The following is an 18,170-nucleotide window of genomic DNA, read 5'->3' as shown; positions in this document are numbered from 1 at the left end:
ATGCTCCACAACAAGAGAAGCCACCACAATGAGAAGCCTGCGCACCGCAACGAAGAGTAACCCCCGCTCGCAGCAACTAGAGGAAGTCCGTGGGCAGCAACGAAGACCCAACGCAGCCAAAAATAAATTAATTAATTTTTAAAAAATACCCAAAGTGTTTTATTTATTTATTTTAATACCAGTATTTATCTAATACCACTACTTATTTAATACCAAAAGTGTGAGAAGTACATAATTTTAGATTAAAGTTAACTCTTTGAAAAATTCACTGCACTTGTTTTTCTGTTTACCGCTTGGCGATCATCTCGTCCTGAGTTGGTTTTGGTGAACACCTCCTATGCAGCCGTGTCCCTGACCCAGGTCGCCTCCCAGCCGTGCTTGAACACTGTAGTGGTGGCAAGCTCTCTACGATAGTTTTTAGACAGGATTTCTTTATAGTTTTTTCTCTTCCAGGTGAGCATCTGCGAGGCTGTCAGCCATTCCTTCCTTGGAGCACATGATTTCTAGACCTTTGTCTACCATTCTCACTCTTCTTCCAAAGAGCTCAGACTAGGTAAAAGGAGGTGTTTAGAACAAATGTGTTTTATGTAGAAAGCATTCAATGAAAGCAGGCTGTTGTTATTCATCTATTCCTCCACTCCTTTCTCCTGAATTTTGACTGTTTATCATTTGTCAGGCACTATGCTGGGGCCTGACAAAGAGGAAGCAGTCCAAGGACGCGTCTCTAATGGGGCCGCAGACATGGAGGTGATGCAGCAGCACACTGAGGGCTGCACAGAGAGGCGGTGTGGACACACTGCCATGGCCAAGTGCAGAGGCAGCCCTTAGCTTGGTCAGGGAAGGTCAGAGAAGGCTTGCTCCTGCTGGAGAGAAGCATTAAACTGAGGCTTGCAGAATGACACTGAGTTTCCCAGGTGAAGTAACATCTTAAAGGTCAGAAAATTAAGATGGATCAGGTCAGGTGCAGGGACTTATATAGGATCTACAGGCAAGCTGGAGCCCTATGAGTCGCCTAGGGCTGCTGTTACAGAGTACCACAAACTGGGTAGCTTAAGATGACAAAATTTCACAGTTCTCAGGGCTAGAAATCCAAATTAAGGTGTCAACACAGCCATGTTCCCTGTGAAAGTTGTACGGAGGATCCTTCCCAACCTCTTCCAGCTTGTGGCGGTTTGCCAGCCATCCTGAGTGTTCTGACTTACAGCTGCATCTCTCCCACCCCCCAGGCTCTGTCTCAGTGTTCACATGGCGTTTGCCCTGTGTCTCTATCTGTGTCCAGATTTTCCTCTTATAAGGATAACTGTCACATTGGATGCAGGCCTATCCTAATGACCTTATCTTAATTTGATTATAGCTGCAAAGACCCTATTTCCAAATCAGATCACATGCACAGGTACTGGAGCTTAGGACTTGGACATGTCTTTGCTGTGGCAGGGGAACACAGTTCAACCCATAGCGGTGGGTATCAGGGAATGGTGAGCCAAGGGGCCCAAAAGCATAATTTCTTTCTATAGTCAGGATCATATATTTTCCTCAGTACAAACCTAAATCATTCAGAGAACTTGAATTTGTTCCTAATCAAAAAATCCATGTATTTTCATGTGAATAAGCCAAGGCTTTCCCTAAATTTATATGGTCGATTTTTCTGCCCTTGTAACTTATATGTAAGACTTCTCCGTATTAAATATTATGGTGCTGGCTTTGGCCAAGAATTCATGCTGGCCTATTGAAATAATTTCAGGTATTAATTCTGAATCTTACATTCACCATCCCCCCTAGCCTTGAGACATTTATATATTTAGTAAGTGAGCTATCAGTGACCTGATTTATGGCATTTTTAAATTTATTTATTTATTTATTCTTGGCTGTGTTGGGTCTTCGTTTCTGCGCGAGGGCTTTCTCTAGTTGCGGCGAGCGGGGGCCACGCTTCATCGCGGTGCGCGGGCCTCTCACCATCGCGGCCTCTCTTGTTGCGGAGCACAGGCTCCAGACGCGCAGGCTCAGTAGTTGTGGCTCACGGGCCCAGTTGCTCCGCGGCATGTGGGATCCTCCCAGACCAGGGCTCGAACCCGTGTCCCCTGCATTGGCAGGCGGATTCCTAACCACTGCGCCACCAGGGAAGCCCTATGGCATTTTTAAATGTTGAAAAAGGCTGGCCAAGAACAGAGCCCCGTGGCACGTCACTAGGTGCTTCCTCCGTGCTGACTGTGACCCTGACCATCTGACTAACTCAGTCACTTGTTTAGCTAGTTACCCACTCATCCAAACCACATTTCCTCTTCCCAGATATCCTCGTCTAATCCGTGAGCAAATAATGATTTTTATTTAGCTCAAATCAAAATATACTACGTAGCATTTCCGAGCAACCCTGACTTCCTCACCAACCCCCAAAGGAAAAAGAGCAAACGTTAATGTGCATGACTTGCTCTGAAGGACTTCACTGGTGCCTGTTCTTTTCACCAGTCTTGCTAACCTTCTATTTCACCAATCCATTCTGGAAATTTCACTTCAGATCAGCATTAGCCTTACCTGCCTTTCATTTCTAGAATCTAGTTTTCTGATCTTTTAAAGAATCAGAATGGTATTTTTCCTTTCCATTAGCACCTCTCCTATTATGCAGGTTTTCTCAAAACAACCAAGATTGGAAAATCGTTACTGATTAGGTCATGTAAATAAGAAGCACTTTTAGCCTCAATCTTCATTCACAGCCCCCTTACTTGCATCTTCTGGAGAATGCAGTAAATTCAAGCTATCTTGAGAGTGAGGCATATTACCTTCATTTGAAATACGGTAATATTGTAAAACTGATACTAAAGTAACTTACAGCATGTGACTCTCTTTGGTTCCCTTCTTTCTCATAAAGGTAATTCCTCTCTGATTTTCTTAAGTTTTAAGATTGTAAATTTTTAGAGCCCTACTACTCTTGTCTTTGGAATGATTGTTTATCTGCAGCGTCTAAGGACGATCTTATTCAGAAGCAAACCAGTAGGAAGCCAGTGTGGGAGCCCTATTTATCCTTTTCCATCCGATCCGCTCTTCAGAGACGTGACCACTGTCACAAGTGACCCTTGAACGAAATATCTAAGTTTAGAAACATCAACTGTGCTGGCAGGCTACATTAACATTCCCTTGCCTATCAGCTCAAGTGTATTTTTTTTTTTTACTAATGATACATTTATATTATATCCCCAGATTTCTTAAGAGCTGAAGTGAGTAAAATAGATATCATTTTCCTTTTCATTCTGTTCTTCAGGCGGGCTTTTCAAGGTCATGGGGCAGTCAGGATTTATTACTTAAAAAAAGGATGGCCTGACAGCATTTGGAAATTGATATGCTGGTGCTGTGTCCTGGATCAAAGCCAACATTAGTGTTCAGTCTAGGAAATGTCCAATTTGACTCTGTCCTTTTTTAGCTTGTGTCAGAATCAAGAGAAAGTTCTAGGTAATTTGCACACTCTGTTTTAATAGTTTCAGATAACTCTGTTTTGCTTCGGAGAGCATGTTTACTTTTACTCTCTGTCATGCTGTTCTTGTTTTGAATGAAGCAGTCATTTATGGTTTTCGGTGCTGAAGTTTAGTGCATTCAGTTTCTACAGATTCTGAAACAGTTCTCTGGTACTCTGTGTGTGTGTGTGTAAAAGCTTTCTAGTTTTGATTTCTTTTAAAAAGCAGAAATTTAGAGATAGTTGCAACAGGTCTAGGAACCAAAACTCTTCTCGGTGTTTTGGGGTTTTTTTCCCCCAGCAACCTTTTACAGTTTCCTTTTCGGTAGCAATTTTTAATTCCCTGTTAAACACCTAAATTACCTTGCTTCCCTCATTTGTTTTTATAAGCTAAATTGGGATAAAATACAAGGCCATCCATGTTCATTTTCCAAGGCAAAATGTAGTATTTCCCTGCTCCCTGCAACTGCCAACCTCCCTGAATTCCCCACACCAAACACTTTAAGGGGAAAAAATGTGTACTCCATGTTTATGTTTCATTCACTGAACCAATATATATTGAGGGGTTTCATTATGCAAAGATCTGTACTGAAAAGTAACCATAAAGATGGTAGGTCTACAGTTTCTCAACATTTTGTGGCTTAGGACCATGTCATTATGAAGGTGAGGAGAGTAGTCTAGTGCTCTCCAGTGGTTAGAATTGGAAGTGCTGTTATTCCAAAGAATTCCGGGGCCAGGGTCAGGGGGGCATGGGGAGAAAAGGTTAACATTTATCTGTTACCAAACATCTGTTATGTGCCAGCACTGTGCTGGCCCCCTAATAACAGTGCCGTGAGTTAGATGTTATCACGCCCTAGGTGATAGGTAGGTACAGATGGAGACACTGAGGCCAGACACCCACACCAGAAGCACAGAGCTGGTTACTGGCCGAATGAGCCCTTGAAAAGAGGTCTCTCTCTCGGCAACTCCATCGGCTTCCCAATATAATAGTCTTCCTTCTCGTAAAGTACTAGATCATCCTGAAGGTGAGATTGTTAAAGCAAAGAAAATACATTACAGGTTTTGTTGGGAGAGGAAGAAAATTTTTTAAATGCTCTATCATTGTCAGTTCATAAATTCAACTCAGAAATAAAAGACCACTTTATATAGTTAAATTGCCTTTGTTTGAAAAGTTAGACATTTATCAGTGTTTTGAGACTTTTCAGGACTCATTTTTATGTTAGATAATCTACATTTTACTTGCAAAATTCTGGGTTCCATTTTCAGCAAGTATTATTTTCCTCTGACATATTAGTACTTGGGAGCACTAATTTGGTCCTGACCATCTGTGACTGCATCTGTAAGTGCTGCAGTACGGTGACTTGTGACAAAAATACTGTCAGAAGATAGTGTCAGTGACCCTTTGTGTGCTGTGTGCTCTTAAAAAAACCAGAAAATAGTGTAAAGCTACTTTACCTTGATTGCAGACCATAATAGACTGGATACTAAGCTATAATAGCAAATCTATATAATAAATCAAATGCTTTATAGTGTTCTTTTCGTTTAGAAGAGAGGTACAAGTTTTTCATAGAATATGGCAAAAAGTGCATCTTAGCCATTTCTAATGAGGTAGTTTTAATATTCATTCTATATGAATTATTTAGTTCAAGCCATACATGCAGTACACAGCATCAATTGTTACTTTTGTATAGCATTTATAATAGATTAGCTGTGCCAGCAGGAATGTTGAAAAGGCAGGGTAGCAGGAGTGGTTCTGAATTTAGTCAGAAGAGGCTATATTCATCCCAAATCTGGGTGTAAATTACCAATTTTATTTGTGTTCTGAAAGAATGTGTTTATCTTAAAATTTCAGTGTTATGAAAAACTAGATACGTAGATGTATATGTTTCTCTTGAAAAACATGATACTTTGTCCCGAAGCTTCTGTAGTTTATTCTCCAGCAGCTCACGTGTCATAAAGCAGCCTGTCTGGCTGAGGGCTGGACCACCTGAGGATGGTGTGCACTTCTGCTAAATTAATCTGCAGGCTCGAGGTCTGGGACTGGGGCTGAAATTCACTGTCCTTTCCAGGATAGTTCAGAAAAGTGAACCATGATGATTCCTTTCCTCCATCTCCTCTGCCTTCACAGAGGCAAGCCACTAGCTTTCTATGACACAGATACCATAGGTTATTTTTCTCAGATGTTAAGTAAAAGCATTTAAGGCTAGTTAGAAGAAGTCCTCTGTCTTAAAAACTTTCCTGTCTTTTAGAACCTTTCCATTCTTCTCCTAGCTCTCCTCAGCCCTCCACGGTAACTTCTTGAACTTGAGTGTTATTGCTTGAGTACGGAGAGCCAAAAAAATAATAGTAATAATAAACCAAAAATGTGACATCTCTCTTTGCTAATTCTAGCCACAAGATTTTCATTAATCTTACTAAAATCCTGCTTTCATCATATCATTCCGCAGTTGCAAAACCTCCAGCCACACTCTGTTCCCTGACTCCTTTTCCTAGAACCCAAGGCCCTCTAGGACCTTTTCAGACTTGGTTTCCGATCCTCCCCACGCAGCTCGCATTAGACAGATTCTTCTGTTTATTGTCTTCCGTGGCCTACCTGAATTTCTGTTTTCCCCAAAGTCTTTCTTGCTGAACTTGACCTTCATCCTACGTTTATGCTCCTTTTATTTAGCATTCATCATACAGGATCTCAATATTCTTAATTATTTTTTAATATTAAAAATTTCTTACATTCCTCTCCCCCGCCCCCGCCAAATTATCCCCCTCGATGGCAGGAATGGCATCTTACATACATTTCATAGGCCTTGGATGGTGAAGGGCATGCTGGAGACGTGCTGTAAATATGTGAGGCTTGATTTGATTTCTTGGTCTGGCCTCCTTCTTGACTGTAGTTGTCTTTCCTGCATTCCATTCACCTTCAGCACCAGGTTTGGTTTTGACCTTTAGGGCTGTAGCAGCTTTTCCTGCCAAGCATTTTCCTTCTTCACACCCTGGTTTCCATTCCAGCTGCATCAGGTGCAGCTTCCTGTTCTGTTCCATATTCCAGGAATCCTGTATGCACAAAGCACATCCAGACATACCGCACAAGTGGAAGGGGCAGTTAACGAATATTAAGAGTTAAGCCAAAACGACTGGAATTAAAAATGGAATATCTTTCCTTACCTTTAATTTTTGTATATCTTAGAAGTCTTATAGAAACAGTGAAACTCTTCAGGGCCAAAAAGGTGAAGTCTTAGGAAATCTGTCTGATATTGATTGCCTAATTTTAAAATTTCACATACATAATACCTCATCCTCAAAGGCTTACCACTTCCTATACCAAGTAGATAAAGAAAATAGAATGAGCTGAATTATTCAAGGTACTGAGGATTCAGGATAACATGGATAAATGACTCCTTCTGCTAGAAAGCAGAACTAGAGAACTCTTTTAGGCCTCATTGTCCAGCAAACTTTGCTATTAGCAAAATGAATGTAATTTGTACTTTCTTTTCCTTCCGCTATTCAACCACTGTTAGAAGACCTAAAGCAAATTGTAGGAAATCCCCTTATCCTGGGAGGCCATTGGAAAGGTAAAGCAGCAAAAAAAAAGCAAGTTAGAAAACTGCCTGTACCGTATCATCCGGGTGTGGGTGTATGTCTGTGAATTATTTTCCCTTTTCCCCCACAAGTCCAGAATAACAAAGGGCTCCTCGTTCCCAAATCTATTCCCACCAAATAGATACCTGCATTACTCCTTCTAAGCTTTAAAGCCAGCCATACCTCCTCTTCACTGACACGTTTGTTCTCTTGGGTCTCTTATTCCAAATAGAACAATGTTGTCTACCCAGAAAGTCAGGGAACAACTTTCTGAATGTTATCAGCGTCTGTGTTAGAGGCTTTAGCAGTTCCAGGGTCTGCCCTCATCCTCATGCCACTTGTTTGGAGCTGTGCAGATGCACAGTGGGAGCAGCTTTGAACCTCTGGAACGGTCTGTGGCTGGTGACCGAAGTTTCCGCACTCGTCACCGTGATTGGCCAAGCAAACTTCTGTCTCCCTTCTTTGCTGCTGTGTAACCTTTAGTGGGTCCCTTACTCACTCCGCTCCTTCGTTTCGCAGCTGCACAGTGGGAATAAAACTTCACCTACTCAAAAGGTCGCTGTGAAGATTAAAATAATTGACCTAAATCACATAAAACAGTGCCTGACATAACATAAAAGCTGTGTAAATGTAAGCTGTTACTTCTGTTACTCCCCTGAGTTAACTCACTAGGTCATAGGCTTTCCATTGTGGACGCTGATTTGATAGCCCATAGAGGTTTTGTTTTTTTCTCATTTCAATCCCCTCTCCCTCCTTCTTGCTAATTATGGTCATTTGCATGGGCACAGCCTCTCTCACGGTGGTAAGTTTCTTTGTCCTTCAAAGGCAGTTCAGCTATTAAAACAAACAAAAGCAATCATCCTATACGCATGAGCAATATCCCGCCCTTTTTCACAATCAGTTTTTGTTTACATTATAGGTGTACACTTTTTCTTACTGTTTTTTCCCACACACCCATTGCTTTTTTCAGGTTAATAACGTTTGTAAAATAAACTAACATAAACCTTGCCAATGACCCTATGGTGCCTTAAATGAGTTTCCAACTGGGATGACCAATATTAAAATAACTCGTCAACCCTTACTGCCATCTGTTGGTGGTGGGTGGAATGGACTCTATTCTCCAGAGCCTTGGCTTGTAACTGGCCATGTTCAAAAGCTCCAAGTTCCCTAGTAGATGAGAGAGAGGAGAGTATGTGTCCGCGCCTGAGTGCCATGTGCACACACTTGTACGTGCACACTGGACAAAATCTATAAGGATACGCATCAATCCATTTAACATTCGTATTCAGGACTTCAGGTGATTCTGATATTTCAGTCTACTTTTTCTGTGTCTTCTAATAACAACAAATACGCATTTCTTTTGTAATTATGGTAAATTATCAAAAAGAGAATTAATGAAGGACTAAGTGATGGGGGGCAGAGGAGAAAATGAAGCTTTATTTTAGTAAGTGCAAACTAAAATATGCTTAGATTTTATATTATAGCAGATGAAAGAAGAAATGGAAATGGAGAAATGATAAAAGCTGTGGTACAAACAAAAGAAACTTGGGTAGATTCTAAGCAAAAGGTTTTATTAGCCAATAGGTTTAAATGTGAGTTTTTACTTGTTATCCTATCCTCTCCCTTTGAAATTCTCATTATCCTGTAGTCATGTCTCTTAATTACTCTTTATCCTTTTACTGTCAGAGCTTCCTCTGGAGTGGATTAATCTACTCTCAGCAAAGAATATTATATTCTGGGTAGCCAGGACTGTGCGTCTGAGCCTTGTTACTTTGAAGCTGGGTAAAACCCAAAGAATCTTCATATTCACATTTTCCCCATTAAATTCTGCAGCTTGCTTTCTTGGGCATGCATCTCCTTGGTGTCCTTGGAGTGTGAATTCTGCCAGTCAGGAGGCCTGTTTTCTCCTAATAAATCCTATGTCCCTGTTACTTGACTTTTTTTTTTTTTTTTTTTTTTTACAAATTAAGTTGCAGATAGGAACAAGGGGAGGTGAAAATCTGGTTGCTTTATGAATGTCTACCCAGATATCTGTTACTCTTGCAGGCACTGCTGATCAACAATAGAATTAGACTAAATGTTAATCATCTGTAATGACTTCTCCCCCCACCACCATCCCATCCCTTGCCTCACATTATTAAATCTTACTGCAGATAAGACTAGCAGAGAGGAATCGGGACCGCTCTGAACCCTGCTGCCCCCTTTTCCCGTTCCTTGAGGTGTCATTTGCCAGACGACTCTTCCCCACATTGTAGATCCTTTCTCATGTCATCAGAAGAACTTGTTCTGTACTCCATTCCCACAACACGGTGACTGCATCAGCCCCTGAGAAGCTAACTGAGTGAACAGCTCACAGAAAAAGATTTTGTAGGAGAGGAAAACCCTTCAAAACCCCGCCCCACCACCACCCCAGGTAACTCCAGAGGAGCGTCTTACTGAGCCTCTGACTGCATGCAGGCTGGTATGCAGTAGTACCACAGAGTGAAAACTGTTTTGACTTTCTGGGAAGTCATGGGCTTTCAGTGTTAACCCACAAATCCTGATGAAAACCACAATAGAAAGTAAAACCGATAAAATTCAGACGTATTTCTTCTCCTACACACACCCCCCCCATCCCTCCTTCAATCATGAACCACATATTTATTTCTTGTGTCTAAAACAAACACACAAAAAACTTGCTTCGGTTTGAAAAATACATCTATTCCAATCCCTTAATAGAAGAGATCTTCCATTTTTTTCCTCACCTTTCATACTCTGAGTATGTAAAGGAAACATTGTTTCTCAAAATTATGTTGTAGATAAATTGCACTGAAAACTTTAACTGTTTTTGAGCTTTGAGGTTTTAGGCAAGATCTTAGTCTGAAAATTTCTATGAGCTTTTGTTTTCCCATTAGCAAAAATGGGAATAGTAACAGCTACCTCATAAGATTGTTGTGAAGTTAAATAAGATCATACATACAAAGTGCCTAGAACTTTAGGAACTGAGTAAAAACTCTTTCTGGTTTCTTATAAAATCGCCCACTAAATGGTTGAGGAGATTAGGGATAGTTTCGTGGAAAAGTTAGTGTTACAACAGGTTCTTTAAGTTCAAGCATGGATAGAAGGGGGCAATGGAGAGATAAGAGAACCATGTTCAAAGTGGTGTTTAAGGCAGAGTAATGCAGCAGACTGGGTTGGAAGGACCAGAGAGAGGCTAGAGGCAAGAACTACGATATGCCTTTTGTATAGGTGTAGGCACAGTGAAGGGAAGGAGTGAATATTACACACATGTCAGAGGCAAAACTCAGAAGAGTGATTGACTGGCTGGATTCAGGAATGGCTGAGTTGAAGATGTCTCAAGGACCACCAGCTTGGTGGAAGATTGGGAATGTGATGATGCTATTGAATGAAACGAGATATGAAGAGGAGACAAGGAAAATGTGTTTGAGGTTCTTTGGGGGTGGGATTTAGAAAATAATGGACATGAGGTAACATTTAACTAGATATTTAAGTATCTTAGTAAGATATTAAGATAGTTAAGTAAAAAGAAGAAGACAAAAACTAAAGCTTTGATTAGATTAAAGAAAAAAAACAGGAAGGAGAAATGGGCTTCATCAAAGGAGATGTATTAATTAAATCTGTGGCACTGGATATATTTCCTAGGAAAAGAAAGGGTTAAGGACTGATTATCAAATGTGATGAAAATACTTGGTTAAGGAGAGAGAGGAGGAAGCTGAATGGGTCAAAAAAAACAAAACAAAACAAAACACTGAAAGAGTGCCCAGAAAGGTAGGATGAGGTCCTGAGAGTGAGGGTCCTAGAAGCATAGGTGTGGAAATGAGGAGAAGTGTCACGTGTAGCAAAGATCAAAGAGAACCCAAACCGGAGTAGAGTGTGGCATGGATTGAGTCTAGTGCTCTCAGGAGCCTCTTCACTTTTCCTGCTGCCCACATCTTCCTCTCTCCATGTCTTCTTCCCCATTATTAATGTGGAGAGCAGAACCAGAAGGGTAGGAGGCCAGCCCCTGACCTTCTCTAAATTTGCTTTCTTCTGTTTGGTTTACAAAAGACCCTGAACTCTGTGACCGCAAGCAAAGTCTCTTAATCTCTGTGACTCCCAATCCCCTTATCCTACATTGGAGTCATAACCAGTTTTCTTCCCTACTTTTGGAAAGGCTGTGATAGGGATGCAGTCTAAAAGCGTTTTCAGCTAAAACTTGTGCAAAGGAGAGAGCGCTGGTAAATATCAAGCTGTCAATAACCTAGGTAGACAAATGGTTGCTAAAAGGTGGTCTTTAAATCACTTATTGTTTCTGTTTTGCAGAGTTTAAAAAAAATTTTTTTTTGTAAGCTTAGTGACTTGTGTTAAGGTTGTTATAAGTACTCAGAATCTCTACAGGGAATTGAAGGTGTTTGTGTAGCCTTATGCCTCTTGGATGTAATTGTCATTTGAACCTTAAATTATCTTTACTTTCATGTGCCCAGTTAGTAATCATTTGATTACATGATTACACAGAGTGAAGATTAACTGAGGGAGAGAGGTGGCCCAAGCCATTTGTTTCTTCTAGATAAGTATCTTTCAGCTTGTTCAATACATAAAATAGAAACTTGCAACATTTAAAATATTTTAAAGTGCCGCACAGATACTTCCGTTTTCTAAAACTTTTAAGAGCCTTTTTAGTCCTCAGCAGAAATCACAAGAAAGTAGTATTAGAGAAAATGTGAAATTTTTAAAGTAAATACATAGGAAAGTAAAATTTTGGAATTTGCCACATATAAATGGGGAAATGTCTCAGATACCTCAAGTATGTTATGTGCATTCCCCAAAGACCTAGTAATTTTTAAGAGTTATGTTTTAAAAGGTTTTTCTTCTCCGTTTTTAGAAGACAAACATAGATAGCGGTGCTTTGCATTGTGGTCTGGTCACTGTGAAAGGATGTAGGTAGTACATATACTTAAACTCTGCTGCGCCTTTGTTTCTGATAGCAGTGCCCTCAATTTTAATAATCTGAATTTTTTTCCTTCTTCTCCCAACTTCTGTTGTACATTAAGGAGTTTGAACACATTTTTCATACAAACCCTCATAAAAGTAATGCTTAATTCCTGATTCATTGTTTTATATTTTTGTATTGCCTATTTCTTGCACACACGTGCCTGCATACACATTAGTGAGTACACCGTATAACTATTATTACAGCATTAAAAGAGGTCTTAATAAATGTATTTATAAACAGTTGGCAAAATCTTAGGTAAAAAAGACCTGTTTTAAATATCACATTTAAAATATTTAAATAACACATCAAGTGTGTTAGAGATATATACACATACGCACCCTTCTGTGGTGATCTAGAGCCATGCAGAGCTGCCTGCAAAAGCGAAATGAATAGATATGATCCAGGCAGCTTTCCCACCGTGATTAGTTCATAAAGGCTATGTTGATCTTAGTACTTTCCATTAACACTTCTGTAGCCTTGCCTTTGGGTTTGTATTTGACCACAGACATGGTGTTACTAGGCGAAACTATTTTTATAGAGCTCACATTCCATTTTTTTGGTCCCAAGATCATCAGGTAAGTACCTGATTCCTCAAAGCTAAACATCAAACTGTAATCCAAAGATTCAAATGAGAGGCCTAGCTGTTCCCCCTTTTTAGTTTAGTTTGTGTTTAGAATTCTCATTTCCTGTCCCCTAGTAAAGAACATTTTGTACTTGAAAGTTTGCAGATGTTTGATAAGTGTGTGTGTTCTCTGGACTTAGACATTAATAAAGGTTCCTCAGTTATAACTTCTTTTTTTCTCTTTTTTTTCCTTAGATACGGGAAAATTGTTTCTACGAAGGCAATTTTGGATAAGACAACGAACAAATGCAAAGGTATGTTTCCTTGGCTGATGATTTGCTAAATCAGAGCTTTAGAAAAATAATGGAATTTTAGACTTGATCTTTGGTTTCAAAACTACCTCCGTTTATTAAAATCCAAATCTTACATGTCACCCAGTTTCTGTCTTGCACAATGTCAGCATATTGCTTGCGTTTGTCCCTGGTTGAGTTTTGGCTGGAAACCCAACAGCAGCTAGCCCTTTGCCAGAATCCCAGATTTGACGCCAGTAGAGTTAACATGCAAAATACCGGCTGGCATTTATCCCCTGCTCTTAAAAGGGGAGTAGAGTTAGAAAATAGCTTTTCTTTCCTGAGCCTGAGGAGATTAGAGCTGCTTACTGAAGACCATTGGACTGCACTAAAGAACTGAAAAGATTACATATTGTGCAAATTGGCTCTATTAATTAGAATAGAGTAGTTTTAAGCAGTACTTAATTACATGTTTCAATACTCCCGATTGTTCTCTGCTGAATGCCTGTTGACAATATTGGCAGCGGGGAGGAGAGAACCATTTTCACTGACCGAATTGTAATAGGGAGGGGAGGTCATACGCCCCTTTGAAATATGCTGCTGCATTAATTTGATGCACTGACCTTCAGTTTTCCGTGTAATTAGGATGAGCTCATCCGGCTCCATGAGCTGGAAGAGGAGGCGTCTAGAGTAGGCAGCACTGATGCTCTGTGGTTCTGACTTTTAATGATCCAGCATCTTAACAATAGGCATGTGATTTCTAGGAAAGGGGAAGAATGGAGTCAGCTGACTTTGAGTCTAACGACTGACCCTGTGAATTGAAATAAGGTTGACAGGAATAGGCAGAGAAGGCAAATCTCCTCATTAATTAGACCCCAGTTTTTCAAGTAGTGGTGACGGCTGTGGCTTAGCACAATCTGAAAAAGGCAGAGAACATAAATGAAGCCTCTGGATGGTATGGTAGGGCCTCACCATAGAAGCCAGCCGTTTCCTTTAATCTAGACTTGAAGTAATTCATTGTATTTCTGTCTCTTCTTCAAAGCTCCTGAATTTAAAGGAGCTATTGTGGCAAATATCTAAGCCCATGTTTAGTCAACATGGTACATTCAGGCAGTTTTGCCTTAGGACGGTGAATAGAGCAATGCTTTACGTAGAGTGGTACTCAATTAATATTTTAAGTGAATTAAACTGGAGAGAGTCAAATTGTAGACTGAAATGTCTACCCAGTTACCAGATTAGCCTTGTTTACCATATTTTAAAATGATTTGGGTGAGCAGGGACACAGAAAAAAACCTTTCGGTTTTATAACAAAAAAACCCCAGACTCTTGCAGGTATAAAACAGGAAGCTGATCTCAGCATTTGTTTCAAACCAAGAGAGAAATCACAGTAGACAAGTCATTTTATAACCTTACCCTACCTTTCTTCCTCCTCACCTCCCCAACCCCCTTACCCCCCAAAAAGAAGTCTTCGCAGCAGATCAGTGTGTCAAAAAGCACAGCTGCCCTAGTTAAGTGAGGGAGAGGACCCAGAGGCCTCCCTGGGTGAATTCTCTGCCACACCTCCACACTGGACACGCTACTGTTACACACTCTTTTCCAGCAAGACCCTATTGCCTAGAAACCAAAACTCCACAAAATGCTTAGCATGATCTGGAAAAGGTACAAGTAAAAAAATACTAAAGCTAAACCTAACATCATAATACAAACCCATGATATTTGGGAAGGGTCCAAAGATAAGTGGAGAGATTTCTGGGGCTTCTAAATAAGGATAAGAATAATTCAGCACTGGTTTTCGATATATGTCTCCTGGAGACGTTCTCCTAAATTGAATCTCAGGAGAGACTGCCTTATGTCGGGGGCAGGGGGGGCGGGGGTGGGGGGCGATGATAGAAACCTTCTGAGTCTCTTTGTGTCACACAGGCCTCTCAGGAAGAAATAGTAACAGATATCTGGGGTGTGGGTGAGTGAGTGAGGCGGAGAGAGTAAGCAAGAACGGGTTTATAAAACTCTGGGAGGGAGAATGAAAGAGCTCCTGAAAAATAGTAATTTTAGGACAAATGAGAAAAAGATAACACAGCATAGCTCATAATAAAGACAGATTACATGTCAGCCATGTTACAGATAACTTGAGAAGGTGGGTAGGTGGATGGATGGATGAATACAGGTAATGCTGAAGAGGTTATTAGTATAAATGGAAAGTGCTTGTGTTGTATACTAATTTTTTGAGAGTTGAACAGATCAAAGAATTTTATACCTGGAAATTAGAGACCTTATAGGTCATAGAACATTTTTTGTCACAAAACATATTTTGAAGCCTCTCTCCAGAAGACAAAATTAAGCTGAAGGAAATATTGCTCTGAATAACATGTTATCGTAGTTATTAAATTTAAAAATTCACTATTCAGTTGCTCTACCTTTCAATTTTTGTCAGTTTTTAGCCAACAAAAGGTATTTAAATGCTTTTCAGCACTGGAATATATGGTAGTGTTCAGGACCAAAAAAAAAGCTTACAAAGGATTGATTGTGACACCGACTGGTTCACTATCAATGTTTACAGAGTTGCATATTAAGACCAGAAAACACACACACAGACACAGACACACACACACACACACAGACGTTAAATGGGTGAGGATAAGTCAGACCAAAGGGAAAATAGGGGTAAGAGCAGGAAATTTCATTTTACTATAGAAATAGCCCTGTATTTCTTAGTTGCCAAAGCAAAAATAAACATACCTATTCCCATGATTCAGTAATCGCAGTGTAGAAGAAAATCCAAGAAGCAGGAATACCATAACTCTTCCTGGTCCTGAGACCTGAGAAGAATCCTCTTGGGGGTCCAGTGAGAGGATGCTGAGTTTATCCCACCTTCAGAAATACCTATACATATTTATATAATGAAACCCATGGAACCTGTGAAACTCATTTATATACTCTTATATTTACTTGAAAGTAATATAATAGAGGAAGTGAAAGAGCACAGGTTGCATGCTTACCTGTTATATTTGTTTTTCAGCAAATATTTATGAAACAGCTATGTAGTAGACATCGGGCAAGGCCAGAAAAGGTTATAAACAGTTAACTAAAAATGCAACCATTATGGATTTTTCCTAATAAGGAAATAACAGATAAAATAATACTAATATTACCTGAATGAATAGCAATTTCAACTACATGAATATCAAGCTTGAGATCTTCTGTTTATTGTAATTTATTGACAACAGCAAAATTAAGGAGGGTGTCTTAAATATCCGTCAGTAGAAGTTACATCATTTCAGTGTAGTTGGGTGTTCATTTATGACCTGCTTAAATTGTGTTTTGTAGTAAAATATGTATGAGAGTGAGAGAGTGAGTATGTGTGTGCCTGTGTGTACCTTCATAATGGGTTGCATGTTAGCATTAACAACAGATTTCTAAAAAGGAATCCAAAATACGTTTAACCTGACTTCTAACCTGGCTGTTGAGTAGCGTTCTCTGCTTTTACTTGGGTCAACCTCTTCTTTTTCTTTCCAACCTGACTATTTCTCCACTCACTGTCAAAATCAAATTAGGCCTTATTCCAACCCAATTCCAAGTAATCGAAGGAAGCAGCTGCTTGTTTCAGCTTTGACACTTCTCTCTCCTAAAACATCTATTTCTGTAATCCGTAGGCTAGTTCACTAGTGTTGTTACCAGGCAATATTTTTGGTATTAATACTGCACACTCACCTTTGGACTACTTCTGAAGTTTCTGTTTGGTCTTGTTGATGCATATATTTGCCTATTTTGACACTAGTTTCTTCCTGCCTAAATTACTGTAGCTTTAGAATATCTGCAAATAAATGATAGGGCTGGCCCCTCTTCTATGCAACCTCCAAACAGGGCTTTTCTTTTTCAAAATATTCTTCCTCATTTAAAATTAATTTGATAATAAGTTTGTTGCCTAACTTTTTTTTTTTAAATTAAACCTTTCTTACAACACTTATTAATTTTATTTATTTATTTATTTTTGCTGTGTTGGGTCTTCGTTTCTGTGCGAGGGCTTTCTCTAGTTGTGGCAAGCGAGGGCCTCTCTTCATCGCGGTGCGCGGGCCTCTCACTATCGCGGCCTCTCTTGTTGCGGAGCACAGGCTCCAGACGCGCAGGCTCAGTAATTGTGGCTCACGGGCCCAGTTGCTCCGCGGCATGTGGGATCTTCCCAGACCAGGGCTCGAAGCCGTGTCCCCTGCATTAGCAGGCAGATTCTCAACCACTGCGCCACCAGGGAAGCCCGATAATAGGTTTGAATTCCAAGGAAATCTCTGTTGGTGTTTTTGCCTGGTACCCTGATCTTCTAAACAGTGTGCTAAGTAGAATTGAACCTTTTCTCAGTAACTTAAGGGTTATCATAGGGACAAATCAGTGATTGCCTGATTTAATAGTGATGCTTATGGATCAGTGAAGTTCATGGAGCTGTTGCTCATATGCTGCGTAAGGCCTGTTCTTTGTATAGTTTTCCTCTTTTCTTGATTGCTATTCATTTTCACTAATAATTAGCATATGGATACCATCCATATGATTATTTTGTAGCAGCCCTACCCTCAACCCGACCCTTTTTCCCCATCATTTCCTGCTTTTGATTTGTCATGGCCAGGCAGACTAGCTGACCAGCTTATTTAAAATGTTTGAAAAGCTGTGGATAAATGAGCTTTGAACCAGGACCTCTATTAGGAGGTTATTTACTTATTTGTTTTATTATGTTTTGTTTTTAGACTTTAGGACATGAACTGCTAAAACAGCTATTTTGGGTTTCTGGAGCCATTTCCCGCCCCCCCCCCCATCCTTTATTTATTTTGAAGAGATCATGAGCTGTATTTTTGATAAATAATGATATTTTTAACCAAGTTCTAACATTTAGATTATTTTATATTTGGGGTATCCAGTGGTTGTACCTAACTTTTTTGAAAAATAAAATGTAGTCTACAGAATAAACATACACTTGTAAGCTCTGTAGGATAGCACCATCTTTCTTACCAAATTATTAAAAATGCTACTTCTCTGAAGTTGATTTTTTTTTTTCTTTTTTTTTTTTTAAATCTTGGTATAACTTAGATGTCTTTTTTTTTTCCCCCAGTAAGTACAGGACACCTGAGAAAAAGATCTGGAAAAGGAAAAAAACTGGTTTCTTTTTTTTTCCTTTTTTTTTTTTGAACTTTGAAGGGCAACTTGCCTAGCCCATGATAGATGGGGAAGGACAGATCGGGGAGGATGTTGCATTGCAGCTGTAAAGCTTGAGACTTGTCAGGACGTCAGGGCTTTCATTTCTGTTGCCTGCATCAGAGACCAAATGGAGTCATCCTTTTCCTCTTTACG

General features: G+C 39.9%; 1 protein-coding gene across 8 annotated transcripts in view; it reads left to right on the top strand.

The window, feature by feature from the left end:
• RBMS1 (RNA binding motif single stranded interacting protein 1) overlaps positions 1-18,170 on the top strand; it is a 212,207-nt gene that overhangs the window by 157,041 nt on the left and 36,996 nt on the right. For all 8 annotated transcript variants that reach the window (XM_057550796.1, XM_057550800.1, XM_057550795.1 and 5 more), the window contains exon 3: positions 12,805-12,863. In XM_057550796.1, coding sequence (XP_057406779.1) covers positions 12,805-12,863 — 59 coding nt within the window. The remainder of the gene's footprint in view (positions 1-12,804; positions 12,864-18,170) is intronic.

The sequence above is a fragment of the Balaenoptera acutorostrata genome, chromosome 8 (assembly GCF_949987535.1).
Source record: "Balaenoptera acutorostrata chromosome 8, mBalAcu1.1, whole genome shotgun sequence".
Lineage (NCBI taxonomy): Eukaryota > Metazoa > Chordata > Mammalia > Artiodactyla > Balaenopteridae > Balaenoptera > Balaenoptera acutorostrata.
This window is presented reverse-complemented; position numbering and strand designations above follow the sequence as displayed.